Source organism: Anomaloglossus baeobatrachus, chromosome 1 (genome assembly GCF_048569485.1).
Source record: "Anomaloglossus baeobatrachus isolate aAnoBae1 chromosome 1, aAnoBae1.hap1, whole genome shotgun sequence".
Taxonomy (NCBI): domain Eukaryota; kingdom Metazoa; phylum Chordata; class Amphibia; order Anura; family Aromobatidae; genus Anomaloglossus; species Anomaloglossus baeobatrachus.
The window spans coordinates 421,771,788-421,789,567 of record NC_134353.1 but is presented as its reverse complement, the minus strand read 5'-3'; the positions used below and the strand labels follow the sequence as shown (position 1 = coordinate 421,789,567).

The following is a 17,780-nucleotide window of genomic DNA, read 5'->3' as shown; positions in this document are numbered from 1 at the left end:
TTCCCTCTATATCAAGCTCCTCCCTCGGCGTCTAGCTCTTCCGTCTGCCTCTAGCTCCTCCCTCTATATCACGCTCCTCCCTCTGGCTCCTCTCTCCTTCTGTCATTATAGAATCTTATCAGTAGCAACTGCCATCTCCTATGTAGATAAAAGAGAGAAGTAGGGGAGGAGCTCTGCCTCTAGCTCTTCCCTCTGCCTCAAGCTCCTCCCTCTGCCTCTAGCTCCTTCCTCTGCCTCTAGCTCTTCCCTCTGCCTCAAGCTCCTCCCTCTGCCTCTAGATCTTCCGTCTGCCTCTAGCTCCTCCCTCTATATCAAGCTCCTCCCTCTGCCTCTGGCTCCTCCCTCCTTCTGTCATTAAAGAATTTTATCAGTAACAACTGCCATCTCCTATATAGATAGAAGAGGTAAGGCAGGAGTGGAAATCTGCCTCTGGTGCCTCCCTCCTCCCATCATTGTTGAATCTCATCAGTAACAACTGCCATCTTCTATGTAGACAGAAGAAGGAGGAGGAGCTCTGCCTCTAGCTCTTTTCTCTGGCTCTAGCTCCTTCCTCCCCCCGCTGTATGGAATCTCAACAGTAACAACTGCCATCTCCTATGTAAATAGAAGAGGGAGGAGGGGCAGAGCTCTGCCTCTAGCTCCTCCTTCTGCCTCTAGCTCCTCCCGCTCTATAGATTCTCATCAGTAACAGCCGCCATCTCCTATCTCAGTAATAGAGAAAGTCTTCATTGAATACAGATTTTACCTCAGAATTGAGAATATTGATAATGACTGATCAATTCTGGCAGAGAAAGCAGCAAATTTCTCTGATAAGATTTATTACAAAGTTGCTTATTTTCATGTGCTCTACTGATTTATGAAATAAATATTAAAACGACAGTTACACTTTAAGAAACAACAAAAATTTTAATAACAGAAAGAAAAAAGGGAAAAAAAAGAAAAGAAAAAGAAACAGAAGCTGAAAAGCGATTGAAGCACAAAATAAACAGAAACAAAACAGACAGGAACTAACTTTCAAATTCATGGTCACTGAGGGGACTGCTGAGACCAGAATCTGCAAAGAACAGTAAATAAAGAAATAAAAACAACTTGTTTTTAATGCCTTTTTTCACATTCACAAGAACACATAGTGGGTTACATTAACAACAAAGACATTCACTTTGGGTCTGTCTATTGTGAGATGTGAGAACTTGTGACATACTAGCACATTTGCACAAATGAAATCTGCAAAAACTGTAAATAGGGTTAGATTACACATCATAATATACTGTAAATGGTAAAATAGCAGACTTCCTTATCGGATGTGGCAACTCCATCTCAAACACTGCCTTTCCGTTAGCTGACTACAGTGACTAGTCAAAAGCCAAACTACCAGGGTGCGATAGCTCTACTTCTGTTCTTACTTAGCCTTTATCTCTAAAGCGGGAATCATCCAGCACTGTATGTTATATAAACACTGTAGTTGTGTGTTTAATAGCATTTTATCATATTTCTGATAAAACCATAATTATAAGAAATAACAGAGGAAAAGTCTGTGGCTGTTGACTGGATCTATGCAGGCTACAGCATACAAAACAGCTTAATTAAAGCTTCTCATGGTCAATTTCCAACATGATCTCTTTTTGGCCATTTATGAGGCATATATTGCAAGATATTAGCAATGATCAAATTATTTTCTCAATGAAACATCATTGGAAATATTGTTTGTGTTTCATGCTTCGTGTACCTTCTGAAATAAATGAATATATGTAAATAGTGTGGAGTGTAAATGTAACACTAGTCCTTAAAGAGGACCTTTCACCAGTATGAGCTTGTTAAACTGGCCACATCATGGAATAGTGTATGAAGAGTTGAATAAAATGTAGATTTTATTTCTTAATTTATCCTCTCTATTGGGGAGATATTAGCTTATAAAGTTATTAAAGATCAATTGAGCATTACCAGAGACTTGTTTCTGGGAACATGTACTTCTTCCCCTGAGTGAGGTTGAAAAAATGATAAGCAGACCGCAATACACTGGGAAAAAGAACACCATCCCCCTCCCTCCTCACTGATCTCTGCCGCTACAGTGTAGAAATACAGTAGAGCTGAGTTATGTATTATTACAAACTCTTCCGAATATCATCTCATGGCAGTCAGTGTAGTGGGAGGTAATGATGAGCGAGTTTCGAAATACTCGGATTCTCGATACTCGTAACGAGTACTGTTTAACACTAGAAGTCCCAGAGAGGGGTCATTTAACATTTCTACCTTTGGAACCCAGGGAGCTCGAAATTTCTGGGACTTCTAGTGTTAATACTCATGTATGCATTCTGAATAGCGTGTATAATGCAAGTCAATGGGAAATACTCGCAATGTAATGAGTAACCCGAATGCCGTACTATTGACTACTCGCACGAATAGTGCAGCATTCGGGTCACTCATTACATTGCAAGTATTTCCCATTGACTTGCATTGCAATCACTATTTGTAATGCATACGCGAGTATTAGACAGTACTCGTTACGAGTATCGCTAATCCAAGTATTTCGAAACTCACTCATCATTAGTGGGAGGGTAAGAGCTGACAACATTGTGAGATGGGATCTTGAAGGGTTTCTAGTGATACATAACTCAGCTATACCAAAATTAAAGTAGATCATAGTTAACTTACATATAACGGAGAATGTGCCTAAATGGCGTGGAAAATTCCATAAAATTATATCATAGCCTTAAAAGCTTTTGATATGCTACTTGCCTTCATTTCAGTTACTGTATTTGTAGGTGGTAAAATGTGTCTGATATTAAGGAAATGACATCAATCTCATAGAAAATGTATTCACAGAACTTAAAAAGCATGTATGAGCAAGGAGGTCTACAAACCTGACTCAGTTACACTAGTGCTGTCAGGAGGAATGCACCAAAATGTCAGCAAGTTATTGAGAGATGCTTATGAAAGGCTACCAGAAATGTCTGACCCTAATTAGATACTATAAAGGCATTAGTATCTCTGGTGGAGCAGTGTAGTGAGTTTATGTAAGGATCCCTAGTGATGTAAAGCAGTGAAGGTGTTAATATCAGTATACAAGGTAATCTGGGGCAGTGAGAGGGTTATATTTGGTGGGATAGGCATTAATATAATGATTTTTGGTGGTCTACAATAGTGAAGAGTTTAATGGGTATATGTATTCTATCCAGGCATTATACCAAAATAGGGACCCGCATCGGTCTCAAGAACCAGTCGCTTTTGTAGCTTTTGTATGCTGCTTTTACTAGTCAGGTGATGGGAATTCAAATTCAAATGAATGGGAATTCCAAGCAACTCTTAATGAAAATGGAAGGTATCAGAGTCCTGTTCTGGAGATAGATGCAGGACCTATAGGTGGGATGCACATCTACTCCACATGTATGACATTTTCAGTGGTATATGCCTTAAATGCACAAGATGAGAATACACCTCCTGGTTTGGGGCAGGGATTATTTTTAAGTGTCCAGTGTGCTCTTAGATCCTTATTTTTTGTACCTGTCACAGGCATGCCACGGTTGACAGAAAACCCCGTGGTGTACGGCTGAAGTAGGTCACTGCATTTGGCTGCACAAACTGCTCTTTGATATTCTATTCTTTACTCTGTGGTGTGAATGAAGTTTTGTGTCAGGGTTTACTCTTTCCTCTTTAGGACCCTGTGGAGATCGTTTCCTTTCAGCTGCAAATCATTATCCCTCAGCCTCCGCGTCTTTTTATACTCCCCTTTGCATTTTGCTGGTGATAGAGTTAAGTTTCTGTACGTTCCTGATTGTAAGCAGTCAGCTTGTAATCATCTGGAGTAATGTTATTGTATGTTGCTGTTCCTTTCCCCAAGTCATTTTACAGAGAATTTGTTTGTTTGCTTCCCCTGTTTATTTTCCCTCTGTGTTCTTGAGGACTTAGTGGGGTTGACTAGCGCTCATGCCACCTGTTCATTACCCCTAAGTCCAGTTCAGAGTCAGTTAGGGCGAGGTATCCTGATCGGCACATAAGTACGGATCCTATCTAGGGATGTCAGGTGAGCCAACGGAAGGTTTTATCAGGGTTCACCATCTCCCCCTCTCCTAGACGCAGGGTTTCCCTCTTCCTTCTTTCCCTCTCGCCGTTTGCTCGGTTTTTCCCGATACCTAACATGACAGTACCTTTGTCAAGCTCTTCCCTGCAAGGCCCAAGTATGTGTTGCTACCCTCTCCTTCCTAAATCACTAACAAGAAGTTGTTATTAACACGTTACAGGTAAAGTGGAATGCACTAGCTCACTATACACATACCCCACCCAACCTCTTCCCGACACAGCTGAATTAGTGGCAATGATGCTGTGAGTCCAAGGAAGTTTTTAATAAAATCACTACAGGAATGCTTTATGCTTGATTTAAATTGTTATCTTCATTATGCAAACAGGCATATGTCAGTGAAAGCTATCTACATGGGACTACAGATCAACTACATGTATTGCTTTTTATAAGGCAATAAGAACCTTAAACACGTTATCCACCACTGCCCTATTTTTTTTTTTTATAAATCTTGCTGGTATATGTCTCTAACTACATCTATAATCCTATTTTAGCAGTATTTACCTTTTGTCATTCTTCCCCTCGTTGCTGGCTGCAGCTCTGATGCTTAACTTTCTCTGTCCTGACTTCCTGTGTTCTATTACTACAAGTTCCATCATGCATTGCAGTGGCCTGTAAGCCAGCACCTATCCCTAAACCCTTCCCTCCTTTATCTTCTCTCTGCAGCTTCCTATCACCAGTGACACAGTCCGAGCACTGTAGTGATGGGCAGTCCGACTCTTTTTGGTGATCCAGTTTCCATGTCTCCGCTCACCAAAAAGAGAAGACTCTTTCAGATCCTAAATGGATCTTTATTAAATATGAGTTCACCCCAGGTGAACACATATTTAAGATGTTTTTAAAGAGCTTGAAAACCTGCCAAACCAATAAAGAAACCAAACCCACTTGCAACAAGCCAATAAAATAGCTGAGTGGGTGGGGTTTCATTCAGGTGGGCAGGTTTTTGCCCAAAAAGACCCAAATTTTATACCCAGTGAGAGCCATTAAACGAATTTAGTGACTCTCACTGGGTGCTAGCTCCTGTCAGTCACAGCAGAGAGCCAGATCTTTGTGTCGTTCACGACCGCCACACCACTAGAGCACTGACTGCTGATATCAGTATCAAACACCAGCACCAAGCACTGTACACAGCCATGGATAAGCTTTCATCTGTTCCCCTTACTGGCAAACTATAAACTAAACTGTATATGGTGAAATGTGTCAGTAAGGGGAACAGAAAGATATATTGCCATGGCAGGGTGCAGTGCTTGGTTCTGTACTGCTGGTGGCACTGATGTTATAGATGTGGATATATTTATATGTAACTGGAACATCAGCAAAGAGGCAGCGCTGGACCTGGAGAGGGGAGAAATGTAAAACTGGAAAATATCTAAAAAAATATATATATTCTTACCTCCTGGCCCTGGGCTGTTCAGCCACTCAGAGCCATATGATATAGTAATAAGACATCATTATATTAGGAGTGCCAGAGAGCAGTGCTCCGCTATCGCCGGACTCCCCTTTGAATGAATGAAGGAGCAGTGCGCAAAATCGACCACTGCTCCATTCCCACAGGCTCTTCAGATGTCAGTTCTCATGATCAAACTCCCAGCAATTGGTAAGTTATTCCCTATCCCATGGCTAGGGAATATCGTCTAAACGTGAGAAAACCTCTTTAACCCCTTCACGACCTATGACGTACTGGTACGTTATGGATCATGTTCTTGTCTTTGATGCGGATTTGCATGCGGCTCCCACATTTTTCCCTGCACGTGACAGCTGATCTGTTCACCCGTCATGTGCCTCTAATAGCTGTGGATGGATTGGTGATCCGCCTGCAGCTGTTAACTAGTTAAATCCCACTGTCAATCTCTGATACCGGCATTTAACACGCATCGGCGGGGAGCGCGCAATTCCCCAGTCCCATCAGCGGGACATTGCAGGGTGTTGATGGGTTGTCATAATAGCCGGGGATCAGCTGATGACCCCTGGGTTTGTCATGATGAATTTCCTGTGAACGCTGGCTGCGAGCCGGTGTTCATATGAGATGATGATTTTCTGCTGTACAGAGCAGTGCATTGCTCGGTATAGCACAAGCGATCGGATGATCATAGCTTCAAGTCTCCAAAGGGCACTGGTATATGTAATAAATGTGAAGAAAAATAAAAAATACACAAGTTCAAATCACCCTCCTTTCTTCTCAGTGAAAATAAAATAATACAAAAAATAAAATATACATGTTTAGTATTGCTGAGTTAAAAAATGTCCGATCTATCAAAATATAAAATAAATTAATCTGATTGGTAAACAACATAACGGAAAAAAAATAAAAATGCCAGAATTACGTTTTTATCTCAGCTGCAACATTGCAATAAAATAGAATAAGAGGCGATCAAAACATCAAGTCTCCCCAAAAATGGTATAAGTAAAAACGTCAGCTTAGTGTGCAAAATAGAAGCCATCACACAGCCCCAGATCCCAAAAAATGAAAAGCTACGGGTCTCGGAAAATTTTGCCATAAGCAAAATTATTTTTTTTGTCAGTAGTTAGCTAGAAGTAAAACTATACGTGTTTGTATCTATGTACTCGTACTGAGCTGAGGAATTATACTGCCAGGTCAGTGTTACCATACAGTGAACATGGTAAACAAAAAAAACCAATAGTGGAATTGCACTTTTTTTTTTTGCAATTTCACCGCACTTGAAATTTTTTCCCCGTTTTTTATTACACTTATGACTCTTGGAAGAAGAGGAGGAAAAAATGAAAAATGGAAAATCGTTGGGTGGTGAAGGGGTTAAGATAACAGAGCAGTATAGCTATGTGTGTCTGCTATTTCTAGTACTGTGCTACTCAGATGTAGCAGAGCCGATATTATAAAATGTCAGATGTAGAAAAGATGACTTACCATATGTAGCAGAGCTGCGCTCATCAGTGCAGCAGCAGAGCTGAGGTTGTCACTGCAGAAGAGATGATTTTGACAAATTCATCTCTGCTACAACTGTATTATCTATGGTGCTGGTTTTGTTGGTGATGTCAGTGGCAAAATGTCAGCTACCTTCCCTTCCCCACATCTTCTAAACGCTGATCACTATATCTTTCCTTAGCACTTCTGGTGTTGATTTTCTCCTCCTCCTACTCCTTTATCTCTTCTTACTATGCAGTAGCTGCAGGAAATCCCAGGAAACTAAGAATGGGGGAGGGGCAGTGCGCATGAGGGAGGGGCAGTGCGCATCGGGGAGGGGCAGTGCCCATGGAGGAGGGACAGTGAGACGGGGCAGATACTAGAGTTACCGGATGACACAGCAGGGCAGTGTGTGAGGAGAGGGATGTGAAGGTCACTCTAAAGGGTACTTTACATGCTGCAACATCGCTAACAATATATTGTCGGTGTCACGTCGTTAGTGATGCACTTCCGGCGCCGTTAGCGACATCACAGCATGTGACACCAAGGAGCGACGATCAACGAGTGCAAAAATGTGAAAAATCGTTGCTTATTGACACGTCGCTCCTTTCCCAAATATCGTTGCTGCTGCAGGTACGATGTTGTTCGTCGTTCTTGCGGCAGCACACATCGCTACGTATGACACCGCAGGAACGACGAACATCTCCTACCTGCGTCCACCGGCAATGAGGAAAGAAGGAGGTGGGCGGCATGTTCTGGCCGTTCATCTCCGCCCCTGCTCTGCTATAGGATGGCTGCCGTGTGACGTCGCACGAATTGCCCCCTTAGAAAGGAGGCGGATCGCTGGCCAGAGTGACGTCGCAGGGAAGGTAAGTCCGTGTGATGGGTGTTAGCAATGTTGTGCGCCACGGGCAGCGATTTGCCCGTGACGCACAACCGACGGGGGCGGGTACGCTCGCTAGCGATATCGATACCGATATCGCAGAGTGTAAAGTACCCTTAAGTCACAGTGCACAGAGTAGATCACAACTGCCTCACACCCTCCATCCTCAGTGAGTGCTTTCCTCCTCACTCGGATGACAGTGCAGAGCGCTTTCATCAGTGAGAAGAGGGAGAGAGCTCACTGAACATTTCACCCGGACTGTGAGGGGCCGCCCACAGTGCAATCAATCAAGGTCACATAGCTGCAGACAGAGGGAGTCTGGGTAACGTCATGTCAACATCCAGGGCTGGAATTGACGTTACGTCACAGGAAGGCAGCATCTGACCGGAAGAGCTAGCATCGCTTAGAGGATTTTTTGCTAATTAAAGATATTTGTGAAAATGCCCACCTCAGGCAGATAAATAGCATGGAAGCACAGGTTACATAGTGGACCACCCCTTTAAAAATATGTACATACTATGCTGGAATATGCCATAATTTGGTCTCATATGGCTTCATAGGAAATCATTTGTGACTTCATGTAAAATTAGAGACTAATTCAAGAACATTATAGACCCAACAGCTGGCTAGAGATACCACAGTCAGCACAGACCTCAATATGGCTGTGTGATGTAATTAGATTACATTCACAATTAATTAAAGTTACATTTGTCCGCCATTACCTGGAGTTTGAAAGTTTATACGCCTCATTTCCACTGGGTCAGTAGGGTGGTGAGGAGGGATCTCTGCATTGTTCAACAGACATTTGGTCCTGGGTTCTGAGTTTTTCCTTTTGCTTTAAAATATCAAAAAATAAGCAATTATTTTCCCCTTCCAAAATAAATAAAACCCCATTCACACTAAGCATTAATAAAATGTAGGATGGAATATGCAAAATAACAAAGTGAGTTCTTACCTGTCTGGTTTGCTGTTGATGGAGGCAAATAAGAATAACAACACATTAAATTGCAGTATTACAACAGAAATCTAATATGAAGGACAACAAATATAAATCAAGATGACAAGTTTACAACCCATATGCACAGGATAGGAGTCGTATACGCTATGGCTGCATATACTGTAGAGTGACGCTAAATGGGGAGTATGGGGCATGCACACTAGTATCTCTCCAACAGCCTGAATTCACCGAGCTCCCATCATGTAGTCGGTTCACGAGCAGGGACTCCTTACATATTATATACTATACCACAAAAGTGAGTACACCCCTCACAGTTTTGTAAATCTTTTCTTATATATTTTCATGGGACAACACTGAAGATGTGTCACTGATACAAAGTAGTTTTTATACAGCTTGTATAACAGTGAACATTTGGTGTGCTCTCTAAATAACACAACACACAGCCATAAATGTAAAAACTCCTGGCAAAAGTGAGTACACCCCTAGGTGAAAATGGCCAAATTCTGCCCAAAGTGTCAATATTCCGGGTGGCCACCATTATTTTCAAGCATTTCCTTAATTCTTTTGGGCATGGAGGTCACTAGAGCTTCACAGGAGCCACTGGAATCTTCTTCCTCTCCTCCATGACGACATCACAGAGTGGTGGATGTTAGAGACCTTGCATTTGAGGCTGCCACAAAGATGCTCAGTAGAGTTTAAATCCAGCAGCTTTACCCACAGTTTCGTTAAAAAGGCAGTGGTGGTCTCTGAGGTGTGTTTAGGGTTGTTATCATGTTGGAATACTACCCTGCAGCCCAGTTTCTGAAGTGCTTCAAGGTTTCCCAACCATAAAACAGTTGACAAACAAGTGACAAAAGATGGAACTCTTGCAAAGCAGTATAACACTGACATTGCTGTGCATTACAAGTGCATCTCAATAACTTAGAATGTCATCAAAAAGTTAATTTATTTCAATAATTCAATACAAAAAGGGAAACGCATATATTATATAGTCATTACACACAGAGGGATCTATTTCAAGTGTTTATTTCTGTTAATGTTGATGATTATGGCTTACAGCCAATGAAAACCCAAAAGTCATTAGCTCAGAAAATTAGAATATTATATAAGACCAGCTGAAAAAATTATTTTAAACTCAGAAATGTTGTCCTACTGAAAAGTCTGTACAGTAAATGCACTCAATACTTGGTCGGGGCTCCTTTTGTATGACTTACTGCATCAATGCGGCGTGGCATGGAGGCGATCAGCCTGTGGCACTGCTGAGGTGTTATGGAAGCCCAGGTTGCTTTGATAGCAACCTTCAGCTCATCTGCAATGTTGGGTCTGGTGTCTCTCATCTTCCTCTTGATAATACCCCATACATTTTCTATGGGGTTTAGGTCAGGCATGTTTGCTGGCCAATCAAGCACAGAGATACTGTGGTTATTAAACTAGGTATTGGTACTTCTGGCAGTGTGGACAGGTGCCAAGTCCTGCTGGAAAATGAAATTTTCATCTCCAAAAAGCTTGTTGGCAGAAGGAAGCATGCAGTGCTCTAAAATTTCCTGGTAGACGGCTGCGCTGACTTTGGTCTTGATAAAACACAGTAGACCTACACCAGCAGATGACATGGCACCCCAAACCATCACTGATTGTGGAAATGTCACACTAGACCTCAAGCAGCTTGGATTGTGGCCTCTCCACCCTTCCTCCAGACTCTGGGACCTTGATTTCCAAGTGAAATGTAAAATTTTGTTTAATCTGAAAACAACACCTTGGACCACTGAGCAACAGTCCAGCTCTTTTTCTCCTTGGCCCAGGAAAGACGCTTCTGGCATTGTCTATTGGTCATGAGTGGCTTGACACAAGGAATGCGACAGTTGTAGCCCATGTTCTGGATACATCTGTGTGTGGTGGCTCTTAAAGCACTAACTCCAGCAGCAGTCTACTCCTTGTGAATCTCCCCAAAATTTTTGAATTGCCTTTTCTTAACAACCCTATCAAGGCTGCGGTTATCCCAGTTGCTTGTGCACCTTTTTCAGCCACACTTTTTCCTTCTATTCAACTTTCCATTAATATGCTTGGATACAGCACTCTGTGAACAGCCAGCGTCTTTAGCAATGATCTTTTGTGGCTTATCCTCCTTGTGAAGTGAGTCAGTGACTGCCTTCTGGACATCTGTCAAGTCAGCAGTCTTCCCCATGATTGTGTAGCCTACTGAACCAGTCTAAGGGACCATTTTAAATGGTTACGAAGCCTTTGCAAGTGTTTGTGGTAATTATTCTCATTTTCTGAGATAATGACTTTTGGGTTTTCATTGGCTGTAATCATCAACATTAACAAACATAAACTTGAAATAGATCACGCTATTTGTAATGACTATGTATAATATATGCGTTTCTCTTTTTGTATTGAATAACTGACATAAATTTACTTTTTGATGATATTTTAATTTATTGAGATGCACCTGTATGTTAATTTGTTTTTTTGTGAATGCTTTGTAGTGCTTTGGAATGCACCTTAAAAGACATTGTGTGCATATCCCCTCATTATGACTTTTATTAGGATCGCTTCCTACTGGTAAATTTTAATAAAAAGCAGAAAACGTCTTGAATTTACTGCTTGACTGTCTAACCTTCAATGAGTAACCCATAACTGGATGCAAGAAGATAATATTTCAAGTAGCAACAAATGTAATTTTTTGAAATTGCATTTAAAAACACAATTATTAATATTACTAATATTATTGCTAATATTTAAAATTCAACACTTATGGAACTCACTTTTTGTAGAGAAGAATAGCGATGACAATACAGATGATAAAAACAACAGCTAAGACTGGTCCAATAACCCATATAAGACCTTCTTCACCATCAATAATGGGTTGGGGATCTGGGTCTTCTATATAAATGGGTTCAGAATATGGGCTTGCAGCAAACATTTTCTGCCGGGAAAGAAAAACATCTGTATACAAAAAAGTTCATCTTTCGAATTCCGTTACATACTGAGGTAGATTTAATATATTTTTTTTACAACCAAATACACTACTGTCCGACAGCATGATCTTATTTAGAACATATACATTATATCATATTTTTTTTCGGCTTAGCATGATCTTATTTTCTAGGTAATGTGCTAAATAAGCCATGACAATCCATTAAAAAATGTTATCTTACCTCAGAAAACAATTATTAAAACTGACTAGATGTCTCCCTTCTGGCTAACTTGCTGACCGCTGATTGCTGTCAAGCAAGGTTGCCAACTTGATTTTTTTCAGTACAGCTTATTAAAAAATCACAGACAGAAACTATTTTTTACAGACACATTGGAAAATCATTATAAATCATCATGATCATAAGAGATACTTGGGGTTGGGTGTCGCACGTTGCAGACTCTTACCACACTCAGGTATCCTCAATACATCACTATGTGGCATATGATTGCTATCTGAGTGCACTGCCACCCTGCGGTGTACTGATTATTACCTGTATTTACAGGCCCCCTTTTTCTCATTAGGTATCTTCTAGGACACCAGTATGTGACATATCATATTGCTTTTTACTTGTATCTACTATGTCCAATGTTGTACTTTTTACTACAAGTAAGCTTACCTTATTAGTTATCCAACATTGATCTGACTCCTTTCCATGATTACTGTGCATTCACCATTAAAGTGAAGCTGTCAGGTCTCCCGTACCCCCAGAACCACCAGCGGATGCATATCGATCTAAATTCCCTTCCTAACAGTTACTTTATTACATTACACACGTAAACAGATCTTTAAAAAAAGTATTTCTAAAGCCCGTTTATGATATGCAAATTACCCCCTTGACTAGTCAGTCCATCTAGCATGTTATTATGGCCCTGTGGGTGTCATAACATGACTTACAAGAGCCAGCGTCATCGCCAGTGTTATACAAAGCTAGCGGCTTTATTCCCTCATATTATTGAGCTTCTCAAGTGAGGTGTATGTGTCCCGGCTTCAGAGAGGTGCACTCTGAAGACTTGCAATCATGCACAGTGTGCCACTCTGAAGCCGGGACACGTACACCCTGCTTGAGAAGCTCAATAATGTGAGGGAACAAATCTGCACGCATGCACTAGCTTTGTACAGCGATGGCAATGATGCTGGCTCTTGTAAGTCATGTTATCATGCTCCCAGGCAGTGATACCATGCTATGTGGGTTGATTAGTTAGGGGAACTACAATTATATAAAAAAAAACTGACCCGCATATCTAACAGGTGTGAACGGGTGCCAGCTGAAAACACATTATAACTAGAGATGAGCAGTGTTCGAATCGAACCGTTGGCCAATTTCAAATTCGAGTTGTTTTGGGCGATGTTCGAGTCGTTCAACGAACTTGAATGATTTGCTTAACGTTCGACCATTCAAGTTACTGATATCGATAACGGTTCGATCACCAAAAGCGGAGCTAGTTACTAGCTGGCTTTTCACTGTAATACTGTCAGTCACTGTTAATAATATTATCAAAATTCAGCATATAGTGTGCTTGGGGGATGGGGTTTAGATCAGTGCTGCTGAGTACTGAAAGAAAGGCGATCGCCATTTTTTTTTTCCTAACCGTGCGTACAGTGGGGCGGGCCAGGCTGTCAGCCAATCACAGACACACACAGCAAAGTGGATTTTCGCCAGACAAGCAAGGGCATGTTTCATTGGCTGTGCATGTCACATGTCCTTGCCCTATAACACCCGGCCATTTTCCCCATTGCCGCCATTATCTCAATGCTGCAGGTATGTGTCAGTCACCGCTCCCGCTGCTGCTGCTGCTGCTGTGGGCGCTATACACTTAAGAAGTGCAATCTACACATCGGTTTAGGGATTAGGGACTAATTGTAATTTCAGCCCTTTTCAGGGCTAGATTAGAGCAGTTCATAGCCATTTTTGCTAGGCAGGTCTGTGTCAGCGCTGTGCAAGGGTTTTTCACAGTGTCTGTCTAAATCAGCTCAGGCAATTCTTTGGGGCATAGTATCAGTGTCTGTGATAGTCAGTGACGTACCACTGCTGTCAAGAAAGTTACCTAACCTCTCCATTTCTACTAGCCAATTTTTAACTGCAGGTAGTCCAGGCAATTCTTTGGGGCATAGTATCAGTGTGTGTGAGAGTCAGTGACGTACCACTGCTGTCAAGAAAGCTACCCCACCTCTCCATTTCTACTAGCCAATTTTTAACTGCAAAAAGTGCAGACAATTGTTTGGGGCATAGTATCAGCGTGTGTGATACTCAGTGACGTACCACTGCTTTCCACAAACATAGCCCACTTCTCCATTTTTGCTAGACAATTTTTAACTGCAAAAAGTGCAGGAAATTCCTTGGGGCATAGTATCAGCGTGTGTGATACTCAGTGACATACCACTGCTTTCCACAAACATAACCCAGTTCTCCATTTCTGCTAGACAATTTTTAACTGCAAAAAGTGCAGGCAATTCCTTGGGGCATAGTATCAGTGTATGTGATACTCAGTGACATACCACTGCTTTCCACAAACATAGCCCAGTTCTCCATTTCTGCTAGATAACTTTTAACTGCAAAAAGTGCAGGTAATTCCTTGGTTCATAGTATCAGTGTGTGTGATAGTCAGGGACGCACCACTGCTTTCCACAAACATAGCCCAGTTCTCCATTTCTGCTAGACAATTTTTAACTGCAAAAATTGCAAGTAATTCTTTGGGGCATAGTATCAGTGTGTGTGACAGTCAGTGACGTACCACTGCTGTCAAGAAAGCTACCCCACCTCTCCATTTCTACTAGCCAATTTTTAACTGCAGGTAGTTCAGTCAATTCTTTGGGGCATAGTATCAGTGTGTGTGATAGTCAGTGACGTACTGCTGCTGTCAACAAAGCTACCCCCCTCTCCATCTCTAGTAGCCAATTTGTAACTGCAGCTAGTCCAGCCAATCTGTGAGAAAGGTGCAGGCGTAGATATAATGTTGCCTTCATCAAAGGTGGTGCTTTCGATGTCTGAGAGAGCTCAACACCAGCATCTGTTTCCACTTCCAAAACAACGGACGACCTGCCAATCACACTGCCTGTTGCGGGTAAAGAGGTGGAAGGTCTGTGTCCAAAAGCATGTGTGACTGCTGTCCCCACAGTCTCAGAGGATGAAGAGCACGCAGGTGCACTTGATGGGGCAGACGGTGGTTGCCCCGCCCCGCTAGGCCGCATTGTAGCACAGTGACCTTCCCACTGCAACTTATGCTTCATTTAAAGTCGTGTAGAGGGTGGGCTCCCCAGTATAGAGCAAAACCACGCACCAGGAAAAGGACTCTAGGCAGTTGGGTTGATAAATGATTGTTTAACTTTACCAAAACAAACAATAAAAACCATGCATAAAACAGAAAGAATAGAACAATCTATTCACAAGGCCAAAAGTCTACACCCCTATGCTGCGCCACTCGTAATGGCGATTTATACGCCTTCTCACCAACCTTTGCCTAACCAAGGGACTGTCTAAACAGTCACCTAATACCTGGTAATCCCTCTGGGTAGCAGGAGTAATTGTGTGTGTGTGTGTGTGCGAACAGGACCTACCAGTGGTGCAGCACAAGAGCTTACAACTTATCTACCTAAACACAGACAAAACCTATTAACCCCACTGAATACCCTTGTTTGCGGAAGCCTCACAGATAAGGCAGATGATAAGAGTTGTAAGGCAAACCACAGAGCTCAGCAACACAGTCCTGGAAATCTTGTAAAGCACCAGTCATTTGCAAACATGTGTCACTGTCCCTTTAAGATTTTAACTGTAACTGACAAACTGACAGAGCAGAGCCAGCAAGTCTTATTGTCTATGTAGTCGGCCTAAGCAGAGCAGATATGTGTTTTTGTTACCAAAACAAAGTGTTGCGTGCACGCAATCCTGAGCCCAGCCTACCGTACCTGGGTACTGTGGTGTCCAGCTGCCATAAATACAGACTTGACGATCCTCTCACGGTAATCAGTATAGCCAGCAACTGAAGAATGGCGGTCTCCGGCACAGGATGCTGCTCACACGCGTTACGGTCCTCCTCACCAAACTCCAACATGAGTCTCCTCACAATCCACCTAAATGTTTCTGCGGCGGCTCCTTTCTGTTACGCACACCTTTCGCTTTTCCTTCAGCTCACATACAGCACCTCCTATGGTCTCCAAGTCCACAGCCGAAGACAGTTTTGCTGTTGCTATAGTGACCAAAGAGTCAAAGGCAGATGCAAAACAGCAGCCCCTTGTGGGTGGTCAGCAACAATGCATACAATAGACAGTAAATAAGCATTTTGCATTTACAGTGAATAATGGTCATTTATACACTCTTATCCTTTTACATGTGAATAACAATGCATACAATGAACGGCAAATAAGCATCTTGCATTCACAGTGGATAAAAGTCATCAATATACCCTCACCCTATCACTTCATATCCATGTGACAGTTCATGGACGAAGTACTCAAACTAGTGAGTTTTTGGCCTCTACTTACAGATTGGTGACAAATCTTACAGATGACATGAGTTGGGTGATCCTTTGCGATGTCAAAAAAGGCCCAGCCTAGGCAAGGCTTACACCCCGTGCGAACTGGAGATCCACCACGACTTCTGCTCAGAGGCAGAGTTGTGGCTGAGGATGCACTTGTTGACGTGCTTTCAGTACTCCGTCTCTGTCCAGGAAGGCGAAACCTAACCTCGTCGTCAGTAGCATCCTCCTCCACCTCCTCTGCTGACCTCATCGACTGGCTGACTGTGGGTTGACAGTAAGTGGGGTCTCCAACCTCATCATCACCCTGTGTGTTCTCACTCACCTCGTCCTGACTCCTCAGAGCCAACCTCTTCCTGCTCTGACAGAATAGTAAAGTTGTCGTTCCAATCAGGTATCTGAGTCTAATCAGCATGTTCCCCATTGTCTCCACCTATAGGAGTTACAGTTTGGGAATGAGAGTCTACATTATGCTCAGAAAATTCTTCATCTGGGCTTGGATCCGACTCACAAAGCTTCTGGGCATCAGTGCACATCATTTCCTTGTCTAGAATCACTGCAACTTTGGAGCAGACCTCTGATTCCCAGGCTATAGTGTGACTGAAAAGCTTTGCAGATGTAACCATCTCTGTTACCTCATACTCAGCAGGGCGGGTGGAGACTTGAGAGCTGGTAGGAAGCAAGTGCGATTGGGGTGACACCACAGAGGAATGGAGTATTTGATGGAGCACTTGAGATCCATTCAAGCACCTGCTGTTTTGGTGCCTCACCTACATTTGGTAGCGATGGTCGTGTCCGTAACAAAGGGATCATATCAGATTATCCACGGGAAGAAGTAGACATCTTATTTTGGCTGGAAGATGGTGTTACGAATCGGTGCCGCCGTAGCCGCAAGCAGCCTGCTGCAGTTTTAGTTGCGCCCAGGCATCGGCTGCCATTTTTGGCCATGCCTCGGGTCATCCAGCTGGCTGCTTCCTCCTCCATGTCTAAGTGTGGAGAGGCGGCTAGTGCGCATGCGTGTGCTGATTTACCCCAGCCACAACCTAAGTCCAGTGTTTCGCCTAGTGAGCATGCTCAGCCTGACTGTGCCATTCCTGAGGCTAAGCACTCACTTCGGGCTACTGAGCATGCTCCCACACACAGGCGAAAAGCCTCTTTGCACAGGTACTTGGACTCCGTGACGTGTCTCAGACCTGTGTTGTGTGTACTGAGCATGCTCAAGCTGATAGTCTGTTTTCTGAGACTGTTGTTCAGGCTACTGAGCATGCTCAGACACTTAGTGCATCAGAGGCTAGGTCCGGTAAGAACCTCACTGGCCATGTCCGTGAGGTGGCAGGCCCTGATAGGCCAAAGGGCATCAGGTGTCCTGATGATGTGGCCACTCCGGACTGGCTCGCAGAGGCCCGCCCCTATGACTTGGCACCTCATCATTGTTCATCAGACGATGACTGGTGCGGTGTTTGGGGCGTGGCTGCCATAAGGTCATCAGTGAAGTGGCGGTTCCGGATAGACCGCTGGTTATGTCACTGATGATGTG

The 17,780-nt window shown here is 42.9% G+C and overlaps 1 protein-coding gene across 1 annotated transcript in view; it reads right to left on the bottom strand.

Annotated features, from left to right (window-relative positions):
• PTPRS (protein tyrosine phosphatase receptor type S) overlaps positions 1-17,780 on the bottom strand; it is a 684,599-nt gene that overhangs the window by 191,076 nt on the left and 475,743 nt on the right. Inside the window, exons 19-22 of the mRNA XM_075352599.1 lie at positions 11,560-11,720; positions 8,795-8,806; positions 8,562-8,674; positions 1,013-1,054 (exon numbers count right to left, since the gene is read on the bottom strand). Coding sequence (XP_075208714.1) covers positions 1,013-1,054; positions 8,562-8,674; positions 8,795-8,806; positions 11,560-11,720 — 328 coding nt within the window. The remainder of the gene's footprint in view (positions 1-1,012; positions 1,055-8,561; positions 8,675-8,794; positions 8,807-11,559; positions 11,721-17,780) is intronic.